This window comes from Sus scrofa, chromosome 11 (assembly GCF_000003025.6).
Source record: "Sus scrofa isolate TJ Tabasco breed Duroc chromosome 11, Sscrofa11.1, whole genome shotgun sequence".
NCBI classification, from domain to species: Eukaryota; Metazoa; Chordata; class Mammalia; order Artiodactyla; family Suidae; genus Sus; species Sus scrofa.
Window position 1 is genome coordinate 65332601 of NC_010453.5, and position 19307 is coordinate 65351907.

Sequence of the window (19307 nt, forward strand, 5' to 3'; positions counted from 1 at the left end):
CTGAGTTTCACATTTGAGACTTATGACTTTTTAATTCAAGGATGAAAAACACAAGGCAGTTATTACAGTATGAACAGTGATATTTGATTCAGTGTCTTATAGGCTTAAAGTATCTTACTCTGTTTAAAGCAGAGCAGTTAATTAAGTATGTCCATTGTTAGATAAATTTGGTTCAAGAGCCCAAATACTGAGAGAGGTGATGGTAAAGGAGTGGGTAAAGATGGATTAGCAAACTCAGAATTTGCATTCATCTCAATTCTCATCTGTAGCTAGTTGCTGGGTATAAGCTTAGCTTAATTTTCTCCCTGATTCTGTAAGAACAATGTATGTTTAAATTATGTTTTGTACTGTAGGCACTGGTTTTTATCTGTGAGTTGCAAAATGTTGAAATTATGACTAAAACAGTTAGTTGCTGGGAATCACTGCTTTCATTTCAAAATTTAAAAAAAATTAGTAGAAACAAGAAAAACTTTATTCAACAAATATGTATTAAGAAATATTCACTGAGCGTGCACTATGTGCTGGGCACTATTCTAGGCCCCAGGGATACATTAGTGAAACAAAACATAAAATTCATGGCCCTCCTGAGGCTTACATTTTAGAGGAAAGAAATCAGTAAGTTATCTATAGAAGGTAGTGCTACGGAGAAAAATTAAAAGGGAAGGGAAACAGAGTGAAAGATCAGAAGAGACTGTCACTTTACATGGTGCAGTCAGGAAAGCCTTATTTCCAAAGTAGGTATAACTCAGAGACGATCTGAAGGAAGAGAGAAGGTATGCTTTTTATCTATTTTTTTTTTGTCTTTTTATTTGTCTTTTTTTTTGTTGTTGTTGTTGTTGCTATTTCTTGGGCCGCTCCCGCGGCATACGGAGGTTCCCAGGCCAGGGTTGATCGAGCTGTAGCCATCGGCCTATGCCAGAGCCACAGCACGTGGATCCGAGCCGCGTCTGCAACCTACACCACAGCTCCGCAACGCCGGATCGTTACCCACTGAGCAAGGCAGGACCGAACCCGCAACCTCATGGTTCCTAGTCGGATTCATTAACCCACTGCGCCACGACGGGAACTCCCCTTTTTTGTCTTTTTAGGGCCGCACCTGCGGCACATGGAGGCTCCCCAGCCAGGGGTCTGTTTGGAGCTGTTGCTGCCAGCCCATGCCAGAGCCACAGCAAGGCGGGATCCAAGCCGTGTCTGCGACCTACACCACAGCTCCCAGCAATGCCGGATCCTCAACCCAGTGAGCGAGGTCAGGGATCAAACCCGCCACCCCATGGTTTCCAGTTGGATCCGTCTCCTCTGTGCCATGATGGGAACTCCAGAAGGTATGCTTTTTAAAACTGAAGGGGAAGGAGATAGGGTACTAGTAATTTCTGTTTCTCTATCTGGCTGCTGGCCTTGTAGGTATTTTAACTTTGTAAAAATTCATCAAAGTTGCACATTTACAACCTATACATGTTACATTTCACTGAAAAGTTTTTAAAAGATAAAATTTTGAGGGAAAAGAATTACAAAGAGAAAAAGATATGGAGCTCCTGCCATGGTGCAGTGGGTTAAGAATCTGACTGCAGTGGTGCAGGTACTGTGGAGGAGTGGGTGATTCCCAGCCAGTGTGGTGGGTTAAAGAATATGGTGTTGCTGCTGCTGAGGGCTCAGGTTCAGTCCCTGACCTGGAAACTTCCATATGCTGCGGGTACAACCATAAAAAGAGAAAAAAAATTATTTAAAAAGAGGTAAAATATAATTTCAGGTATGGTATTACTTTTGGCCATATAGTGGAACAAGACTTTTAACCAGTCATAAAACTATGCTTCTAGTGATGATATAACTCCCCATTAAGACAATCTTCAGACTGTATTATCTCAGTTTATTCAGAGTTAAACCCCTGTCTCTGCAGTGTTGGAGAACATGTTAAAATTTTAGTAACAAACCAGGAAGGCTTCTTATCTATATTTATGGGTTCTTGTTCGGTTTTCAAATAAGTATATGAGGTGGCTCTCTTGGTGCTGCTGGCGTAGAGGAGCTGCTTCACAAGGGTTTAGCACCTGGGCTTTGAGGCAGAATGCTTAGGTTCATTAGCTTTTTGGCCCAGGGCCTGTGCCATAAAGGACAATTTTTTATTTCTTTTTTTTCTTTTTAGGGCTGCACCTGCAGCATGTGGAGGTTCCCAGGCTAGGGGTCTAATCAGAGCTGTAGCTGCCAGCTTACATCGGAGCTACAGCAACTTGGGATCTGAGCCACGTCTGTGACCTACACCATAGCTCACAGCAATGCCAGATCCTTAACCCACTGAGCAAGGCCAGGGATTGAACCCGCAACCTCATGGTTCCCAGTTGGATTCGTTAACCACTGCGCCACGACAGGAACTCCCATAAAGGACAAATTTTGCTCAGAGACTGGTTGGGCCCTTTACCCTGGCTCCTGGGAAGTAACTGCTGCCCATGCTGTTACCAACGGTAACTGTGAGTAGAACTGCTTTTCTGAGCTCTTGCATCCTTCTGGTGAGTTATTGACCAAGAGTGGTTCTGGACACCTCCCGACTATGTAGGCTACTTGTGTAACTTCTGAGTCTGGATTTTCTGGGTGTAGGGCTTTATGAAGAGCAACCGATTAATGCAGGTGAGGTACTTAGCAATGTGCCTGGCAAGACCAAGGAATCAAAGCATGGCTGGCTATTTTTATTTCTGCTTTCATTACTGGTTTTGCTCCAGAAAGACAACTCCTCTCAACTGCTACTGAATGAGACCCTAACCTTGCCTGGAATCTATTTAACAGGAAGAAATGGGGTGCACTCTGTGGCAGCAGTGAGAGGTGCCACAGACTCTAACTGCAGTGCCCACACACCGCAGTAACCAGTGCACCACACGTGACACAAGAACCTTGCTCTTCTCGGTATCATCAAACTCTCTTCTACGGTAGTTTTCATAGTTTCTGGATACCACTGTTCCTGCTTTTCTTTATAAAAATATGACAGAATCAATTCTTTTATTTAACAATCTGTGCATATTTTTCATTGCCAAATTTATTTCATTTTTCATTACCATGAAAATCCACTAATCCCGATTTTGAGTTTACTTAAAAATAAACCATCTCCTATTGTGCTTTTAATCACTTCTTTAAATAGAGGCTGTGCAGAATTTTTTAAGCTAGATAAAAAATACTGAATACCAAAGTTTACCAAAGTTTTAAATTGGTTAAATACATTAACCTGCGTAAAGACTCATTCTGAAAAGAAAAATGCTATATGAATTTACCATGATATAAAGAATTTATTACTGAAATATTAACCACTCTGTAAAAAAATTAATGTACTTACTTTAAATTTTGGAGAGAGATAATTTTTAAGAAACCAGAACTTCACTGGTGTTTTGGTGTTTCGTAAAACAGAAAGCATCATAATTCTGAATAAAAGAACAATAAATTCAATAAATTAACATTAACAGGAGTTCATCTTACTTCTCCTAAGGATTTAAAATATTTAAAGATATTAACTAGGAGTTTTCCATGAATTATGAAGAAAGAGAGTGAAATATCTTACAAATACTAGAGCTGCTCACCAAGTACGTAATGTATAAGGCTATAATGCATGTGTATATGCACACATATGTACATACGTATATGTAAAGCCATGTATCTGTACACCCGAGAGACTAAACTAATTTTTTTTATTTGTTCCAAATGACAAGAGAAAGAAGGTTGTCCGAAACAGCTTGATTCTATTACTGTCTCATTAACACAGGTGTGTAAATCTTGAGGGGCTGAACAACCTGTCCAAATACTAGTAAATTCACTCGACAGATCACTTGTCTTGCTATCCTAGACCTCTGATTGGAGAAGATACAGATGTATCTAGAGTTCCTCTTAAACCATCAATACATATTCAAACATTTTTAAGCATTCTCTGTGATCCCTCTATATAGTTAAAAACAGCCCTCTGTAGCTTGCAAATATTGCTTTCCTCCTCTTAGCCTCCGCCTCCTTCTGTAAAACAAGATTTCTTCACCAGAAAAGAAAAATTTACTATATATTCTTTTTCTCACATATCATCTTACTATAAAATATACCCATTTTCTAACCTTAAAGATCACCAACATTTCAAATCGAACTCATGAAACTTCAGTGCATTTAGAAAATATTCTTCCCACATTATTTTAGGTTAAAAAAAAGCAAAGTGCACAGCAAAGTGCGTAGCCAGGCAAGGTTAGGGTCTCATTCAGTAGCAGTTGAGAGGAGTTGTCTTTCTGGAGCAAAGCCAGTAATGGGTAAAAGGGAGTTTGAAAAAGAAAAAATATATTTGCTTTTCTACATACATCTTTAACAGGATATGAAAACAATAACGTTGGTTTCCTGTAGGACAGGGAACTGGTACCAGGGAAACAGAGTGGGAGGTTTTCTTCATTGTAATTTCTTTCATTCTTTTAAACTTCAAAAATTCTTTTTGGATCTTGGAAATGTATTACTTTTCAAAACATTAGATAAAAAAAAAAATACCTACCTTAAAAAGCGTTCATATAAATGGCCAGAAGCAACTGAAAAAATGTTTAGAATGTCTGTTTCCTTTTCGTCTTTTTTACGCAGGCTCTTTGTGAAACTTGGAATGAGAAAATAGTGGTTGACAGTCTCTTAATATACACCTGGAAACTTTACTTATCTAACTACTAAATTTAATAAGAAATAAAAATAGTAATGCTTTTCAAAATGAAGTTATTACATTGTAAACAGTACTTATTCTAAAAATTACTATTTAAACATGTGACAATAGAACTTGAAGTTTTATGACTTTTTTAAAAAACTGTACATCAAATGCTGTCATATTTCCCTCCAGGTTAATAAGGGAGTAACATGTTTGATTCTTTGTGAGTTATAAAAGTTGTTTTAAGAACATAGATTGAGTTGTGGTGCATCATGGCTAGATCTAACGTACTGAGGCTGTAAACAGGCCAGTGGGGGGAAGCAAGACAAGGTGGAAGTGTCAACTGTGGCAGCAACAACTGTTACACGTGGTATGACAGTAGGTCCCCATGATGACATGTTCGAACAGCTGCCTCAATGGAGAGCTTCTCTGGTCACGGGTAGTGTCCACTCCAGACCAGCTACAGCCATCTCTGCACCGAGGCTGTGCCTCCAGGAGAAATACGGCAGCACTGGGGAGCCACGCCCACTCACAGTGTATACCACAGCAGCTTCATCTGGGCCCAGCTGTCACTGTCACCACTTTCTGGACCCAGACCAGCCTTTGACATACCCCATCTCATACACAAAAGTAACTGAATCTTTCATTTGGGTTATTCATAATGTGTCATTTCTTCTTTTTCCTATTAAAATTTATTTAATCAAAACCTTCATTTTTATATGCACAGAACTGAGAATGACTAAAATCTGGAAAACTAAACAATTCACAGTCAACGTGGAATATATTTTACCAAAAAGGAACTGTTATGGTAGAGGTGTTTTTCAAATCTTTTCTCATTGTAATCCCCCCAAATAATAAAAATACACAGTTGATTCAGAGAAGAAAAACATCACTGGAAGTTAGTGAAAAAACACTATAACATATACAATGCTTAAGTATCTGGAGGAGTTACCATCCCCCAAAGTTACTTTCTCTCTTTCTAACAAAGCATTGTTTTGTTTTGGTATCCTTTCCGTACTGTAAGTGGCTATGCCATAGTTTAATAATTATCTTTATTCTTTCTTATATCTACCCTCTGGTTTTAATGGAAGCTCATTAATACTCTTTAAAATGTCCAGGTTCTGTTTCATTATCCCCTGTCAAACATACCTCCAAATCATCTCAAAATGCGTGACTCTGAACCTTCCTTGATCAGATCAGTACCCACTTCAATGAACATACTGGGTTAGTAACATGAGTCTTATCAAACAGGGTCAACTACAGAAAAAGAGACCCAAGCTGGGCAAAGTCTAAAATGATTCTGATTGGTATAACAAAATCTGCTTAGGTTGTTGAATCTCTATTTCTTTTCTTTGATAAAAATGATCAATAGATCTCCACCATAATTCAAATTAAGTTCTAATCTCTAACCTGGACTTTCAAAGTCACCTATGATGTGGACCTATGGCAGACACTTGTTTTGCCACCTAACACCCTTTACACTTCCAGTCACAATAACCTGGTACTGTGAGTAGGTGGGCGGGTAACCATTCCTCCTCTAGCTCATTCTACGAGATGTAGGGGGGATGGGCCTTCTCCAAGGCTCTAGAGGCAGACACATGACCCAAGCTTAGTCAGTCAGTCAGTCACAAGGATCAGTTCAGTCCGGCATACATGGCTATAGCTGGACCAATGAGTCAGCCTTGGAAACTCTGCTGACACTATTTAGAAAGAGGCAATCTCTTCCCACTGGAGATGACCAGCTTTTTCTTGTAAAAACTTGTCTGAAAATGAAGATGGCGTGGAGAACAGAAGTAGGAGATGGAAAAAGAATTTCTGGACCACATCACCTGAATGCCCAGTCAGCTCTATTCCTGAACTCTTTGAAGATGTAAGCCAGTATGGTCCTTTTCTGATTACTATAGGTCCCAAGATAACTTAGAGATACCCCACAATATTCAATACACCAGCTAGCTGGGGTATTGAGAAACACACCCAATCTTTCTGACTTCATGTAACCAGGTACCCTCACCCTGTTTCCTGTCCGTTCTTTAGAACACATCTTAGCCACATACTCCTCCAAAGAGTCTTTTCTGAGGTTCCTCCTAACTGGATATCGTCCTTTTGCTCCCTTGGTTTGAAGAGCACTTTATGTTCAGCTGTCTCACAGCTCCAGTTTCCTACCTTGTATTATTAACATTTATGTATTTGTCTTGTCCTTTCTAGAGAAGATCTGTGCTTGATTCAAATGTTTATGATCTGCAGGGCTCCCATATACCAGACTCTAGATGGAACTACAGTTACATGTTAAAATATTCATTAGTAATTACCTTTTAATGGAATCCCACATTCCTTTTTTTGTTCCATCTTTATCGGAAAGGATATCTTCCTTAATTCTGTCTGGGTTTTTTTGTACCTAGATAGCATGGTAAAGAGAAACTTTAAAATTCTGCAGCTTTAATAGTATACTGCATGGTTAGGAATATAGTGGGCAAGGGGATCCTTGTCAATCTAAGGTTGTTACAATAAATGAAGCCAAGAAAGACCTTACTTAGTACATTATTGACCCAATCTGGTTTCAACTATCAGTTCAGCCTCTTGTGTTTAGTTCTTTTGGTGGTTACCTTCACGCTGCTAAATAATGTGCTTATACTTGTATGTACTGAATTACCAATTTCAGATGCTATCTACGTATATCTGGATTCACAGAGTTTAGACATTATTCATTCTTTGTGATGAAAGATGAGTAGCTTACTTATATCACCCCTCCTTTTGCCTCTTTATCTGGAGGTTTTGGTAATACTATCTTTACCATGAGTTTTTCTACTGAGTATTTTTGTAACTTTAAATAACATTTAATTTTTTTATTCCAACAAATTCAGTGATTTCTCCTGCGTAGCCTGTTACAAGGACAATAACATCTGTACCTTTTCCTTCTGCCTCCCAACTCACATTAGCTCAACTTTCACTTTAGCACTGTAAACATAATGACATTTACACTTAGCTTTTATACTATGCTATGTGCATTCTACAACTTGAAACTCAGTAAAAATGCTTACTGTAACGGTGTAAACACCACTCACTGAAGAGTCTAAAAGGCCACTACAATCATGTTTCCTCTGCAGTTACCACGGCGTGACCACTGTGCCCTCCTAGGAGACTCTTCCTGGTTCACATGGAGTCTGCTCTCTCACATTTCACCATGAGAGGATGTTTTTTTCTTGGAATTTTACTGTTTTTTTCATTTGTTTTTTGTTTTGTTTTGTTTTTAGGCTGCCCCTGTGGCACATGGAGGTTCCCAGGCTTGGGTCTAATTGGAGCTGGAGCCACTGGCCTAAGCCACAGCAACTGAGGAGCCGAGCCACATCTGTGACCTACACCACAGCTCACGACAACACTGGAGCAAGGCCAGGGATTGAACCTGCATCCTCGTGGATGCTAGTTAGATTCATTTCCACTGAGCCATGATGGGAACTCTGTATTTATTTTTTCTTATGGTGACATATAGTTCTTCTTTACCACATACCTAGTATTTTCTAGTTTATTATCAATGTTACTCAATTGTCCAGATGTCCTGTCTTCTCGAATACATTTTTATCTTAAAGCTTAACAATTAAATGTTTATCTGTTTCAAGATTTCTTTGTACTGGTTTTCACATTAATTTCACCCTTTCTTGAAATACCTATTTTCTTTCTTGTTCATCTTCATCATGCTGGCAAACACTTTCAAGAAGGGCTGTGAAAATAATTTTTCTAATTCTTCACACTTCAGAAAATAACTTCATTTGCCTTCATATTTGATTATGAATTTGCCTAGAGAACCCTATGTTCAAAATAATTTTCCCCAAAACAATGAAAAACTTTTGTTATCTTGAAAATGAAATGTTTGCTGCTAGTGTTGGTGTCATTTTTATAGCAGTGACTTGCCTTTTCTCTTTGGTAGGTATTAGGATCTTACGTGGGCCATTTTTCATTCATCCTAATTTGTGGACCTTTGACATGAATGTTTATCTATCTTTATCAGTGAGATACTTTCCTTCCTCCATTTCCTATTCTTCCTTTCAGGAATTTCTATTACTGGGATACCAGAGTTCATGAGCTGATTCCCAACCCCCGCCAGGGCCACACCTGCAGCATATGAAAATTCCCAGGCTAGGGGCTGAATCGGAGCAACAGCTGCTCGCCTCCGCCACAGTGACAGCAACGCCAGATCTGAGCTGTGTCCATGACAGCTTGTGGCAATGCTGGATCCTTAACCCACTGAGTGGGGCCAGGGATTGAATCTGTAACCTCATGGATACTATGATTGTTGGCTTGATTTCCACTGAGCCACAAAAGGAACTCAAGTTTGTTTTTTATTTCTTTGAATATTGTAAGCATAGTTGTTCCAGTGTCTGCTTTCTGTTATTTGTTGTTTCTGCTGGGTTTCTTCATGTATTTGAATATAATATCTTACTCCAGAGGTGATTTCCACTGAGCCACAATGGGAACTCCTCAAGTTTGTCTTTTATTTCTTTGAATGTTGTAAGCATAGCTGTTTCATTGTCTGCTTTCTGTTATTTGTTGTTTCTGCTGGGTTTCTTTGTGTATTTGAATATAATATCTTCTTCCACAGATAAATGGGTATTTCTGCCAGATGCTTATACACCCTTATTAATCTGGAACCACTTTAGTGCAAATTCAAAGCTCAGGGTTTCCCTGTTTACCTAGGTGATACAAATTTGGGTTAAAAGAGTGTGTGGTGGAGTTCCTGTCGTGGCTCAGTGGTTAACACATCCAACTAGGATCCATGAGGATTCGGGTTTGATCCCTGGTCTCGCTTAGTGGGTTAAGGATCCAGTGTTACTGAAAGCTGTGGTGTAGGTTGCAGATGAGGCTCAGATCTGGCGTTGCTGTGGCTGTGGTGCAGGCTGGCAGCTATAGCTCTGATTAGACCCCTGGCCTGGGAACCTCCATATGCCACAGTGTGGCCCTCAAAAGACAAAAAGAAAAAAAAAAAAAAAAAGGTGGTATATTTACTATGGTTCATCCTTACCATGAAGCTGGCTTATTGCAAAGAAGGCCTTCTAAAAGAACACCCATTATATCTGGGTCCAGGGTTTTAATTTCTGTCCCTATAATCCTGAAAATTAAATCAAAATGATAGTTCACATGTACTGGGATGGACAAGTGTTCCCAGGGCAACAGTAGCTTTCTTTGCACAAAAGAAGGTTCTGTGCTTGCTTACTTCACTAGGCTCTCATTTTCTCTTTAATTTTGGATTTATATTTACTTATTAACATCAGCTCACTGCTTTTAAAATTTTTTTAAAACATTTTAACCACCAGTTTTATTGATTTTAAGTAGGTGCGTTGGTTCAAAGAACTAAATCTACCATCATTAAAAATTCCTTTACTGGAGTTCCCTTGTGGCTGAAATAATGTCCATAAAAATTTGAGTTTGATCCCTGGCCTGTTCAGGAATCTGGCACTGCTGCAGCTGTGGTGTAGGCCAGCAGCTGCAGCTGCAATTCGATCCCTAACCTGGGAATGTCCTTATGCCACAGGTGTGGCTATAAAAAGAAAAATTCCCTGTTTTTTTTGTTTGTTTTTGTAAAGAAAAGAAACACCACTTTTTCTCCTGTTGAAAGGGCTAACTTTTCAACCTGTGTTCCTAATCTTATCTCTAATTCATAACATTATTTGGCTACAAATACAGTAAGTAGACTAGACATACTAGACATACTTCTAACTTCAAACTCTGTGCTTTCCTTTTCTCTTCTTCCTTTCATTTCCAAAGTTTTAATATGACAATTTAGTTAGTAAAATTGTGAAATTAGTTGTAAACCAAAAATAAAGAAAAAAATAATTCTTATATTAAGAACAAAGGCTGCAAGCGCTGCAGCCTCACACACTTGTACTTGCAGTATTTTGCTTTTGAAGCTGTTTAATACAACAACGACATCTCCCCGCTCCTGCTGAGAGTCAGTTCCTTTGTGCCTAAAAGGAGAGAAACATGAAAAATGTCTATAATCAATTCGAGAAAAGACATACAGTTATGACGGTATGAACAATAGAATGATTTCATTTTGCAAGAAACATAAGTATAATATCACTTGTGTATATGTCATATTTGCTGCTTCTACAATTAAAGTATGATGCAACACACTACAATTTTCAAAATTATCCAATTTTAACATAATACAAATTAAGATTATACAAAAGTAACTAACTTGATATTGCCTATTCGCTCAGCATGTTCAGATTATTTACTTTTATTATATACTAAGATTATCACAAAGTCAAGTATTTCATACACTGCAATGGTAATTAAAATATGGAACATTTTCTATACTTTAAAAAAATTGTTTATGTAGCATAATCAAAGGAATTCTACACTATACAACTACTTTTCAATATGGAATTCTATAGACTACTTTTCAATATCCACCATTTTCAAATACCAAAATTTGAAGTGTATCATTAAACCTAAAAGACCGAAATCGTCTGTGATGTCCATCTCCATCACTTGAACCTATTTTATATTACACAGTATGTATTTCATTGTCCAATTTTCAAAACTGGATCAGTAAAACAAATATGACAGCTCTGCTTGAAAAGTTGATACTACTTTCACTGTGAACTGAAAAATGCTTTTGTGTAAGTAAATTTTATCAAAGAGGGAAAGCAAATAGATGTCAAATCAGTAGATACTTTACATTCATATTTATAGCATACACTTGAACATTTTTCTAAAATGAAAATCTGGGGATTCCAGGACTATAGCGACTAACATATGCCTTTGATTTTCACTCCCAGTTCCGCAGATGAGGTGTTTAAACCACAGGAGGAGGCCAGCCCTGCCCAACAATTACCACTGGAAAACCAGAAAGAGTTCCAACTTATGCAGTAGAAATGTCAAATTTCTTAAAAACTTTCAAGAGCTTCCAGTCCCACCTAATGCTTAAGGGCATGAGATCCACAATCCACTGAGACCAGAATAGAGGCAGCACAACATTGCAGCTAGACCCGTCCAAGATCTAAAGCAACCCCCTCCACCCCAGGTGGTAGAGGCAGTAGTGATGAGGAGTCTTATACCATTTCAGGCACTATTTTCAGCTCCGTATGGATGTTAACTCATTTAATCCACACGACCATCCCTTGAGGAGGGTAAAATAATTATTCTAGACCCAAACTACGCCCTGGTGGTCTCTCTCTTCACAAGTCCTCTATTAGACCTTTATCAGTAACAGTAAGCAACTAAAAATCACTGGGTATATGGGAGTTCTCGTCGTGGCTCAGTGGTTAACAAATCCGACTAGAAACCATGAGGTTGTGGGTTCGATCCCTGGCTTCGCTCAGTGGGTTAAGGATCCGGCGTTGCCGTGAGCTGTGGTGTAGGTTGCAGATGCGGCTCGGATCCCGCGTTGCTGTGGCTGTGGTGTAAGCCAGTGGCTACAGCTCCGATTCGACCCCTAGCCTGGGAACCTTCATATGTCGTGGGAAATCACTGGGTATGTAAAAACAGTTAACAACTGAAATGAAGGAAACAAGCCAAGTCAGAGGATATGGACTTCATTGATAAGGAATTAATACAGAAGAAAAAAGGGGAGCATTCAAATACTTTATATTCTCAATGAGATCTGAGAGAATATTTCTCAGTAAAAGCCATCTACTTCAGGAATTCCCATTGTGGTGCAGTGGGGATCAGTGGTGTCTTGGGAGCAATGGGACGCAGGTTCAATCACCACGGGGCACAGTGGGTTAGGGAGCACTGACTCAGTGCTGCTGCAGCTGCTGCTTAGGTCACCAACTATGGCTTGGATCTGATCCCTGGCCTGGGAGCTCCATATACTGTGGAGCAACCAAAAAAAAAAAAAAACAAAACACCACTTACTTCAAATTGAAAGGATTCATTACATGTCAAGGAGCAAAGGAGCATTACTTTAAAAAAGGACCCATACATATTTTTCCTGAAATTCTAAATATAAATATCATTTAACTTTTTGTGGAGGAAAAGTTAATCAGAATGCCTCTCATTTTGAATCCAAAACACTGAATGGTAGAAGAAAATGATGAACAATGAAGCCTTGTTTCAAGCATTCTGAGTAAAATGATAATGCTATTATCAATACTTAAGAAAACAAAATAAAGGCAAAAAAATTTAGGCTTTTAAAATCAAGAATATACTGTTAATGTCTGTACCAAAAAGACCTATAGAAATGTACATATTTATGATACGGCAGGCAACATCTACTCCACCTTTTGGCATGTACTGCACAAGTTAGAAAGCTAAAAACTGTTTTTGTTTTTGTTTTTTTTTTTGTTCATAGATCCTTTCACAGCTATGGTTCTGGCTGATAATTAGATTCAGTAAAACAGATAATTTGCATGTCATTTGGAATTAACAAGTGAGGGAAGGTCAATGTAGTGATGCCTGTTGAGGTTCTTTGGGGAAAAGCAAAGTCACAGAGACACAGAGGTTGCCTTCGTCAGGGTTCCAGTGTAAACGCAGCTTTCTGGGGACCGAGAGGGAGTTGATATGCTGATAGGAGCAGCTTCATGCTTTCTCACTCCTCTGATGATGGGAAAGGCAGCAGCTCTCTCTGGGTGGTCAGTTCCTTGGCTGGTCCTGGGACCTAGCCCTCTGGAGAGCAGCTCCTCCAATCCTTCCCAGTATAGTTAAGAATTCATTTCCCTGTGTCAACTCCTCCTCTGATATGGGAAGTCAGCTACCCAAACAGATAATGAATGAATTTGGTCAAACTTATACTTAACTAACAGTAATGTGATGGTAAAGAACTAAAGACGTCGGGGAGGGATGCTAAAATGCTTCAGCTTTCAGGGAAGGGACAGTGTGACAGGAAGGCTGAAGAGTGGCTCTGGAGAAAGCCGTTGCCAGGCTGTGAGTGTGCGCCACTGTGTACCCCCGTGGAAGCATGAAGACCATGACCTTAGAATCCTAAACTTGGTTAGGGAGATACTTTAAGGGAAAAGTACTCTGCAATGCATTTACTACAGTTGGGAGAAAATAAACCTATGGTCAATAAATCTTTGACAAAGGAGGCAAGAACATAAAAGGAGAAAAAGACAGTCTTTTCAGCAAGTGGGGCTGGGAAACCTGGACAGCTACATGCAAATCACTGAAACTAGAACACACCCTCACACCATGCACAAAAATAAACTCGAAATGGCTGAAAGACTTAAATATAAGACAAGATACCATCAAACTCCTGAAAGAGAACATAGACAAAACATTCTCTGACATCAACCTTACAAATGTTTTCTCAGGTCAGCCTCCCAAAGAAACAGAAATAAGAGGAAAAAATAAACCAATGGGACCTAATCAAACTGACAAGCTTTGGCACAGCAAAGGAAACCAAAAAGAAAACGAAAAGACAACTTACAGAATGGGAGAAAATAGTTTCATATGATACAATGGACAAGGGCTTAATCTCTAGAATAAATAAGCAACTTACACAACTCAACAGCAAAACAGCCAACAACCCAATGGAAAAATGGGCAAAAGACCTGAATAGACTTTTCTCCAAGGAAGATATACAGATGGCCAACAAGCACATGAAACAATGCTCAACATCCCTGATTATTAGAGAAATGCAAATCAAAACTACCTCATACCAGTCAGAATGGCCATCATTAATACGTCCACAAATACCAAATGCTGGAGCGGGTATGGAGAAAAGGGAACCCTCCTGCACTGTTGGTGGGAATGTAAGCTGGTACAACCACCATGGAGATCAGTATGGAGGTACCTTAGAAATCTATACATAGAACTTCCATATGACCCAGTAATCCCACTCTTGGGCATATATTTGGACAAACCTTTCCCTAAAAAATGCACCCGGGAGTTCCCGTCGTGGCGCAGTGGTTAACGAATCTGACTAGGAACCATGAGGTTGCGGGTTCGGTCCCTACCCTTGCTCAGTGGGTTAAGGATCCTGCGTTGCCGTGAGCTGTGGTGTAGGTTGCAGACGCGGCTCGGATCCTGCGTTGCTGTGGCTCTGGCGTAGGCCAGGGGCTACAGCTCCGATTCGACCCCTAGCCTGGGAACCTCCATATGCCATGGGAGCGGCCCAAAGAAATAGCAAAAAGACAAAAAAATAAAATAAAATGCACCCACATGTTCACTGCACCCTCATGTTCACTGCAGCTCTATTCACAATAGCCAAGAGCTGGAAACAACCCAAATGTCCATCGACAGATGATTGGATTAGGAAGATGTAGTATATATACACAATGGAATACTACTCAGCCATAGAAAGAACAAAATAATGCCATTTGCAGCAACATGGATGGAACTAGAGACTCATCCTGAGTGAAGTAAGAAAGAGAAAGACAAATGCCATATGGCATCCCATGTATCTGGAATCTAATATATGACATGAATGAACCTTTCCACAGAAAAGAAAATCATGGACTTGGAGAATAGAACTTGTGGTTGCCAAGGGGGAGGGGGAGGGAGTGGGGTGGATAGGGAGCTTGAGGTTAATGGATGCAAACTATTGCTTTTGGAATGTATTAGCAATGAGATCCTGCTGTGCAGAACTGGGAACTATGTCTAGTCACTTACATTGGAGCAAGGTAACATGTGAAAATAGAATGTGTACATGTATGTATAACTGGGTCACCATGCTGTACAGTAGAAAAAATCTGTATTGGGGAAATAACTATTAAAAAAATAGTAATAACAAAAAAAAAAAATAAAGAAATGAGTTGTGCAATGACAACAAAATATAATTTTAGCTTAGCTTTTCAGTGCATTTCAAGAATACTTTTCTCAGATATAAGTGTAATGTCAATTAGAACTACATCATGGAGTTCCCTTCATGGCGCAGTGGTTAACGAATCTGACTAGGAACCATGAGGTTGCGGGTTCAGTCCCTGCCCTTGCTCGGTGGGTTAACGATCCGGTGTTGCCGTGAGCTGTGGTGTAGGTTGCAGACGTGGCTTGGATCCCACGTTGCTGTGGCTCTGGCGTAGGCCGGTGGCTACAGCTCTGATTTGACCCCTAGCCTGGGAACCTCCATATGCGGGAGCGGCCCAAGAAATAGCAAAAAGACAAAAAAAAAAAAGAAAAAAGAACTACATCATGAATAGGGATAAACAGAGTATTCATTTTTTTGTCCTATTTCATACTGACCTGATTTTTATTACTGATACCTAAATTTCAAAGAAATCAAAGAATAGCATCATTTCCCCCCCAACCTGGATATCTAGTGACATATTAATCACATTTGGAGTTAGGTTAATTATGACCAAGAGGAATTTATGATTTTATCATTTATAAGTAATACAAATTTGAAATTTCATTTATTACTAAGAGTTGCCTAACTGTGAATGAGAAAAATGAGTTTTCCACTAATATGTTAGTGGTACTTAAATATAACATCAGGGGTTACGTTCTTCCTAAACCATCCATTTATAGACTGTGTATGATAATAAATAATAAAGAAGATAAAATAGAACTTATTATACTCTACTGTTTTACATAATATGCATATTATATATGATACATGTTGTATATATATTACACAATATATGTATATAATATATAATAATATCTGTAATTGAAATTTGTAAAGAAGGAAGGAGTAAGTGGGGAGGAAATGGACATTTACTTGGATGGGAGACACTGCATTTTATGATGATTATCTCATGTAATCCTTACCAAGAGCCCACAAGAGAGGTAGGATTACCCCCTCCCGTTATGAGGAAACAAAGATTTGAGGTGGAAAAGAATCTTACACAGTCATACAGACAGCTGGTGGTGGCAAAGAAGGAATTTGGATCACAGCTTACCTAATTTCAAAGGTTTTTCCTTTGCAAAACATAACAATCAAACAATAGTGGCAGATTTAGGAACGAGTACCTGGGAGTACAATTTGCAAAGACCAAAGCAGATGAAGCAAAGTTATACCTTTAAACCATGATTTTTATATGAAGAATCAATGTAAATGCCATAGTGTATTTTGCTTATTTTCTGTATCACCACTGCCCTGTTTTATAGAACTTATAATGTGATAAGTCATTCATCTTCTTAACTGCCTGTCCCACTACTGGAATGAGTTATGGAAGGGTCAGAAACTCTGTTTTTGTTTTTGTTTTTTTCCTCCTGCTTTTTAGGGCTGCACCTGCGGCACATGGAAGTTCCTATGATCAGTGTTGAATGGGAGCTGCAACTACTGGCCTATGCCACAGTCACAGCAATGAGGGATCTGAGCTATCTGAGCTGCATTTGTGACCTACACCATAGCTCCTGGTAATGCTGGATCCTTAACCCACTGAGTGAGGCCAGGGATTGAACCCACATCCTCATGGATACTAGTCAGGTTCATTACCACTGTGCCACAACAGCAATTCCTCAGAAACTCTTTTATTCATCTTTTATCTCCAATACTTCCCCTTGCTTTTACCTGCCCCATCCCCTACTCTGCCCCCCAACCCATCCCCAAGCAACTTACAAAGGGAATCATACAGTATAAGGGATCATACAGTCTAAACTATCTTTTTTCCTTGTGCCTCATCTCTTTCACTCAGCATAATTACTCTGAGATTCATCTATGTCACTGAGTGTATCAACAGTTGATTCCTTTATACGGCTGGGCAGTATTCCACTGGATGGATATAACACATTTTGATTATTTCTTCACTTATTAACAACTGGGTTGTTTCCACTGTCTGGCAATTACAAATAAAGCTGCTATAAACATTAAAGTGCAAGTCTTTGTACGAACATATGATTCCTTTCATCTTGAGTAAATACATGTGAAATGCTTGGATCATATGGTAAGTATGTGTATTTAAATTTTTATGGACTTGCTAAACTCTTCCTAAGTGGCTGTACTAGTCTACATTCCCACCAATAGTGTATGACAGTTCCTGTTGCTCCATATCTTCATTAACACTTGTTAGTGTCAGTCATTCTAATGTTAGGCATTCTAACAGATGTGTGGCAGTATGTGCATTTTCCTAATAACTAATAATGCTGAGCATCTTTTTATGTCTTATTTGACATCCACATATCTTCTCTGGTGAAAAGTCTGGACAAGTCTTTTGTATGTTTTTATCAAGTTGTTTTCTAATGTCAAGTTTTGATAGTTCTTCATGTATCTTATATATAAATTCTTTGCTGAATATATGCTTTGCAAAGATTCTCTCCGTCTCTGGGCTTGCCTAGTTTTCTTTACAGTCTTTATAAACTCCTTTAGTGTGATCCCCGCTTTATACTAGGCTCATTGATGAGTAGGAAATGTACTGTGAAAGGAAACCAATTCTTATTTATAAAAATAAAAAAATTAAACATAACTCAGTGCTATTGGCTTTGCTATATAAGATATGATACATACTAGCCATTAAATGATAAATATGTTCATTATGTTAACACATGGGAAGTCTCTGGAAAATAATAAATAAAAGAGGTGGAGTAGAGAACAGAAAGTATACTTTAGCAACAACAACAACAACAATAACAATAACAACAAAAAGACAAAAAAAAAAAAAAGAAAGTATACTTTAGGCATATCTTTTAATACTTCCGAAAGAAAACAATGATAGGAACAAATGTCAGTTTTATAAGTAATTTTTGTTTTATAGCATGGTATCTGTGAATATTTTTGTTGTTTTGATGATCTTGGTTACATCACATGAAACATTTATATATAAAAAATTTAAAGTGGTTTATATAACTCACCCAACGATCTGATAGATATCTTCAGATTTTCCTTGGCGTAATTTCAGTACCCAAGCACCTGGGTTTGCTTTTAATTGAAAATATCCCTTTCAAGATGAGAAAAATATCATAGTTACATGACAGAAAATGACATCTGATTGTTGAAGAAAATTATTCATGAATATTCTAAGAGTGTTTACTACTGTGAAATGAATAATTTCTATAAATAAATTCCAATGAAGAAGATTTTGCAAGAACCCATAAAAGCACATTTTGAAAGTATGACTCCTTTTGTTTTCATTTTATTTAATTACCTTTTTCAAGAAGTTTTTTTTTCTGGGAGCTGTTCAGCAATAGTAGGATAAAAATTATTTCATCTTATTATTAGGAAAACCTAAGAGGATTTCACCAAAACATCTCATTTGTTGAGTATGTATAATACTTACAAGATTGGCCATCACTATTGTATCAACCATAACAGGTTTATTTTTTGTGCCCAGTGTAAACTGCAGGCCTCGAGGAGGTTGTTCTGTTGTGATATCGAAGCAATGTCCTTCAAGCAGCAGATATTCCAGTTCATATTCTGCTATAACGGTTCTCTCGATCTGTGCAGGAAACATGTCATTGTTTTTGGTGTTAGTAATTCTCACAATGTAAATTTTGTAATAAAGATATGTGATTATTTTAATATTAACCAATTTGGGGGGGAAGCTTCAAGTACTTCTTTCAGATGAGTGAAAGTAAGAGTGAATCAATTTCTTGGACACTACAGCTTATGATGAATTTGTTTTTCCTTTCCCATGAGGGTTATCTCCACCCTCACGACAACAACCACATCAGAGCAGGAGAAGTGTGAGCCTGGAGGGGGGCCCAGCAAGCTGCAGCACTCAGATATCTCTCCAAGACAGATTCAGACAGGAAACTCCTCAAAGAATCTGCTTTGTTTGCTTAGAGCTAGAGCTTCCACTTCAGATTGGGCAAGAAAGCCAACTTGTCATCAATATCACCTTTCTTGCATTAAAAAAGTTAA

General features: G+C 38.6%; 1 protein-coding gene across 3 annotated transcripts in view; it reads right to left on the reverse strand.

Annotated features, from left to right (window-relative positions):
- UGGT2 (UDP-glucose glycoprotein glucosyltransferase 2) overlaps positions 1-19307 on the reverse strand; it is a 169584-nt gene that overhangs the window by 25393 nt on the left and 124884 nt on the right. For all 3 annotated transcript variants that reach the window (XM_021065792.1, XM_021065791.1, XM_021065793.1), the window contains 6 exons: positions 18724-18882; positions 18299-18384; positions 10503-10587; positions 6940-7025; positions 4493-4588; positions 3314-3398 (listed from right to left, as the gene is read on the reverse strand). In XM_021065792.1, coding sequence (XP_020921451.1) covers positions 3314-3398; positions 4493-4588; positions 6940-7025; positions 10503-10587; positions 18299-18384; positions 18724-18882 — 597 coding nt within the window. The remainder of the gene's footprint in view (positions 1-3313; positions 3399-4492; positions 4589-6939; positions 7026-10502; positions 10588-18298; positions 18385-18723; positions 18883-19307) is intronic.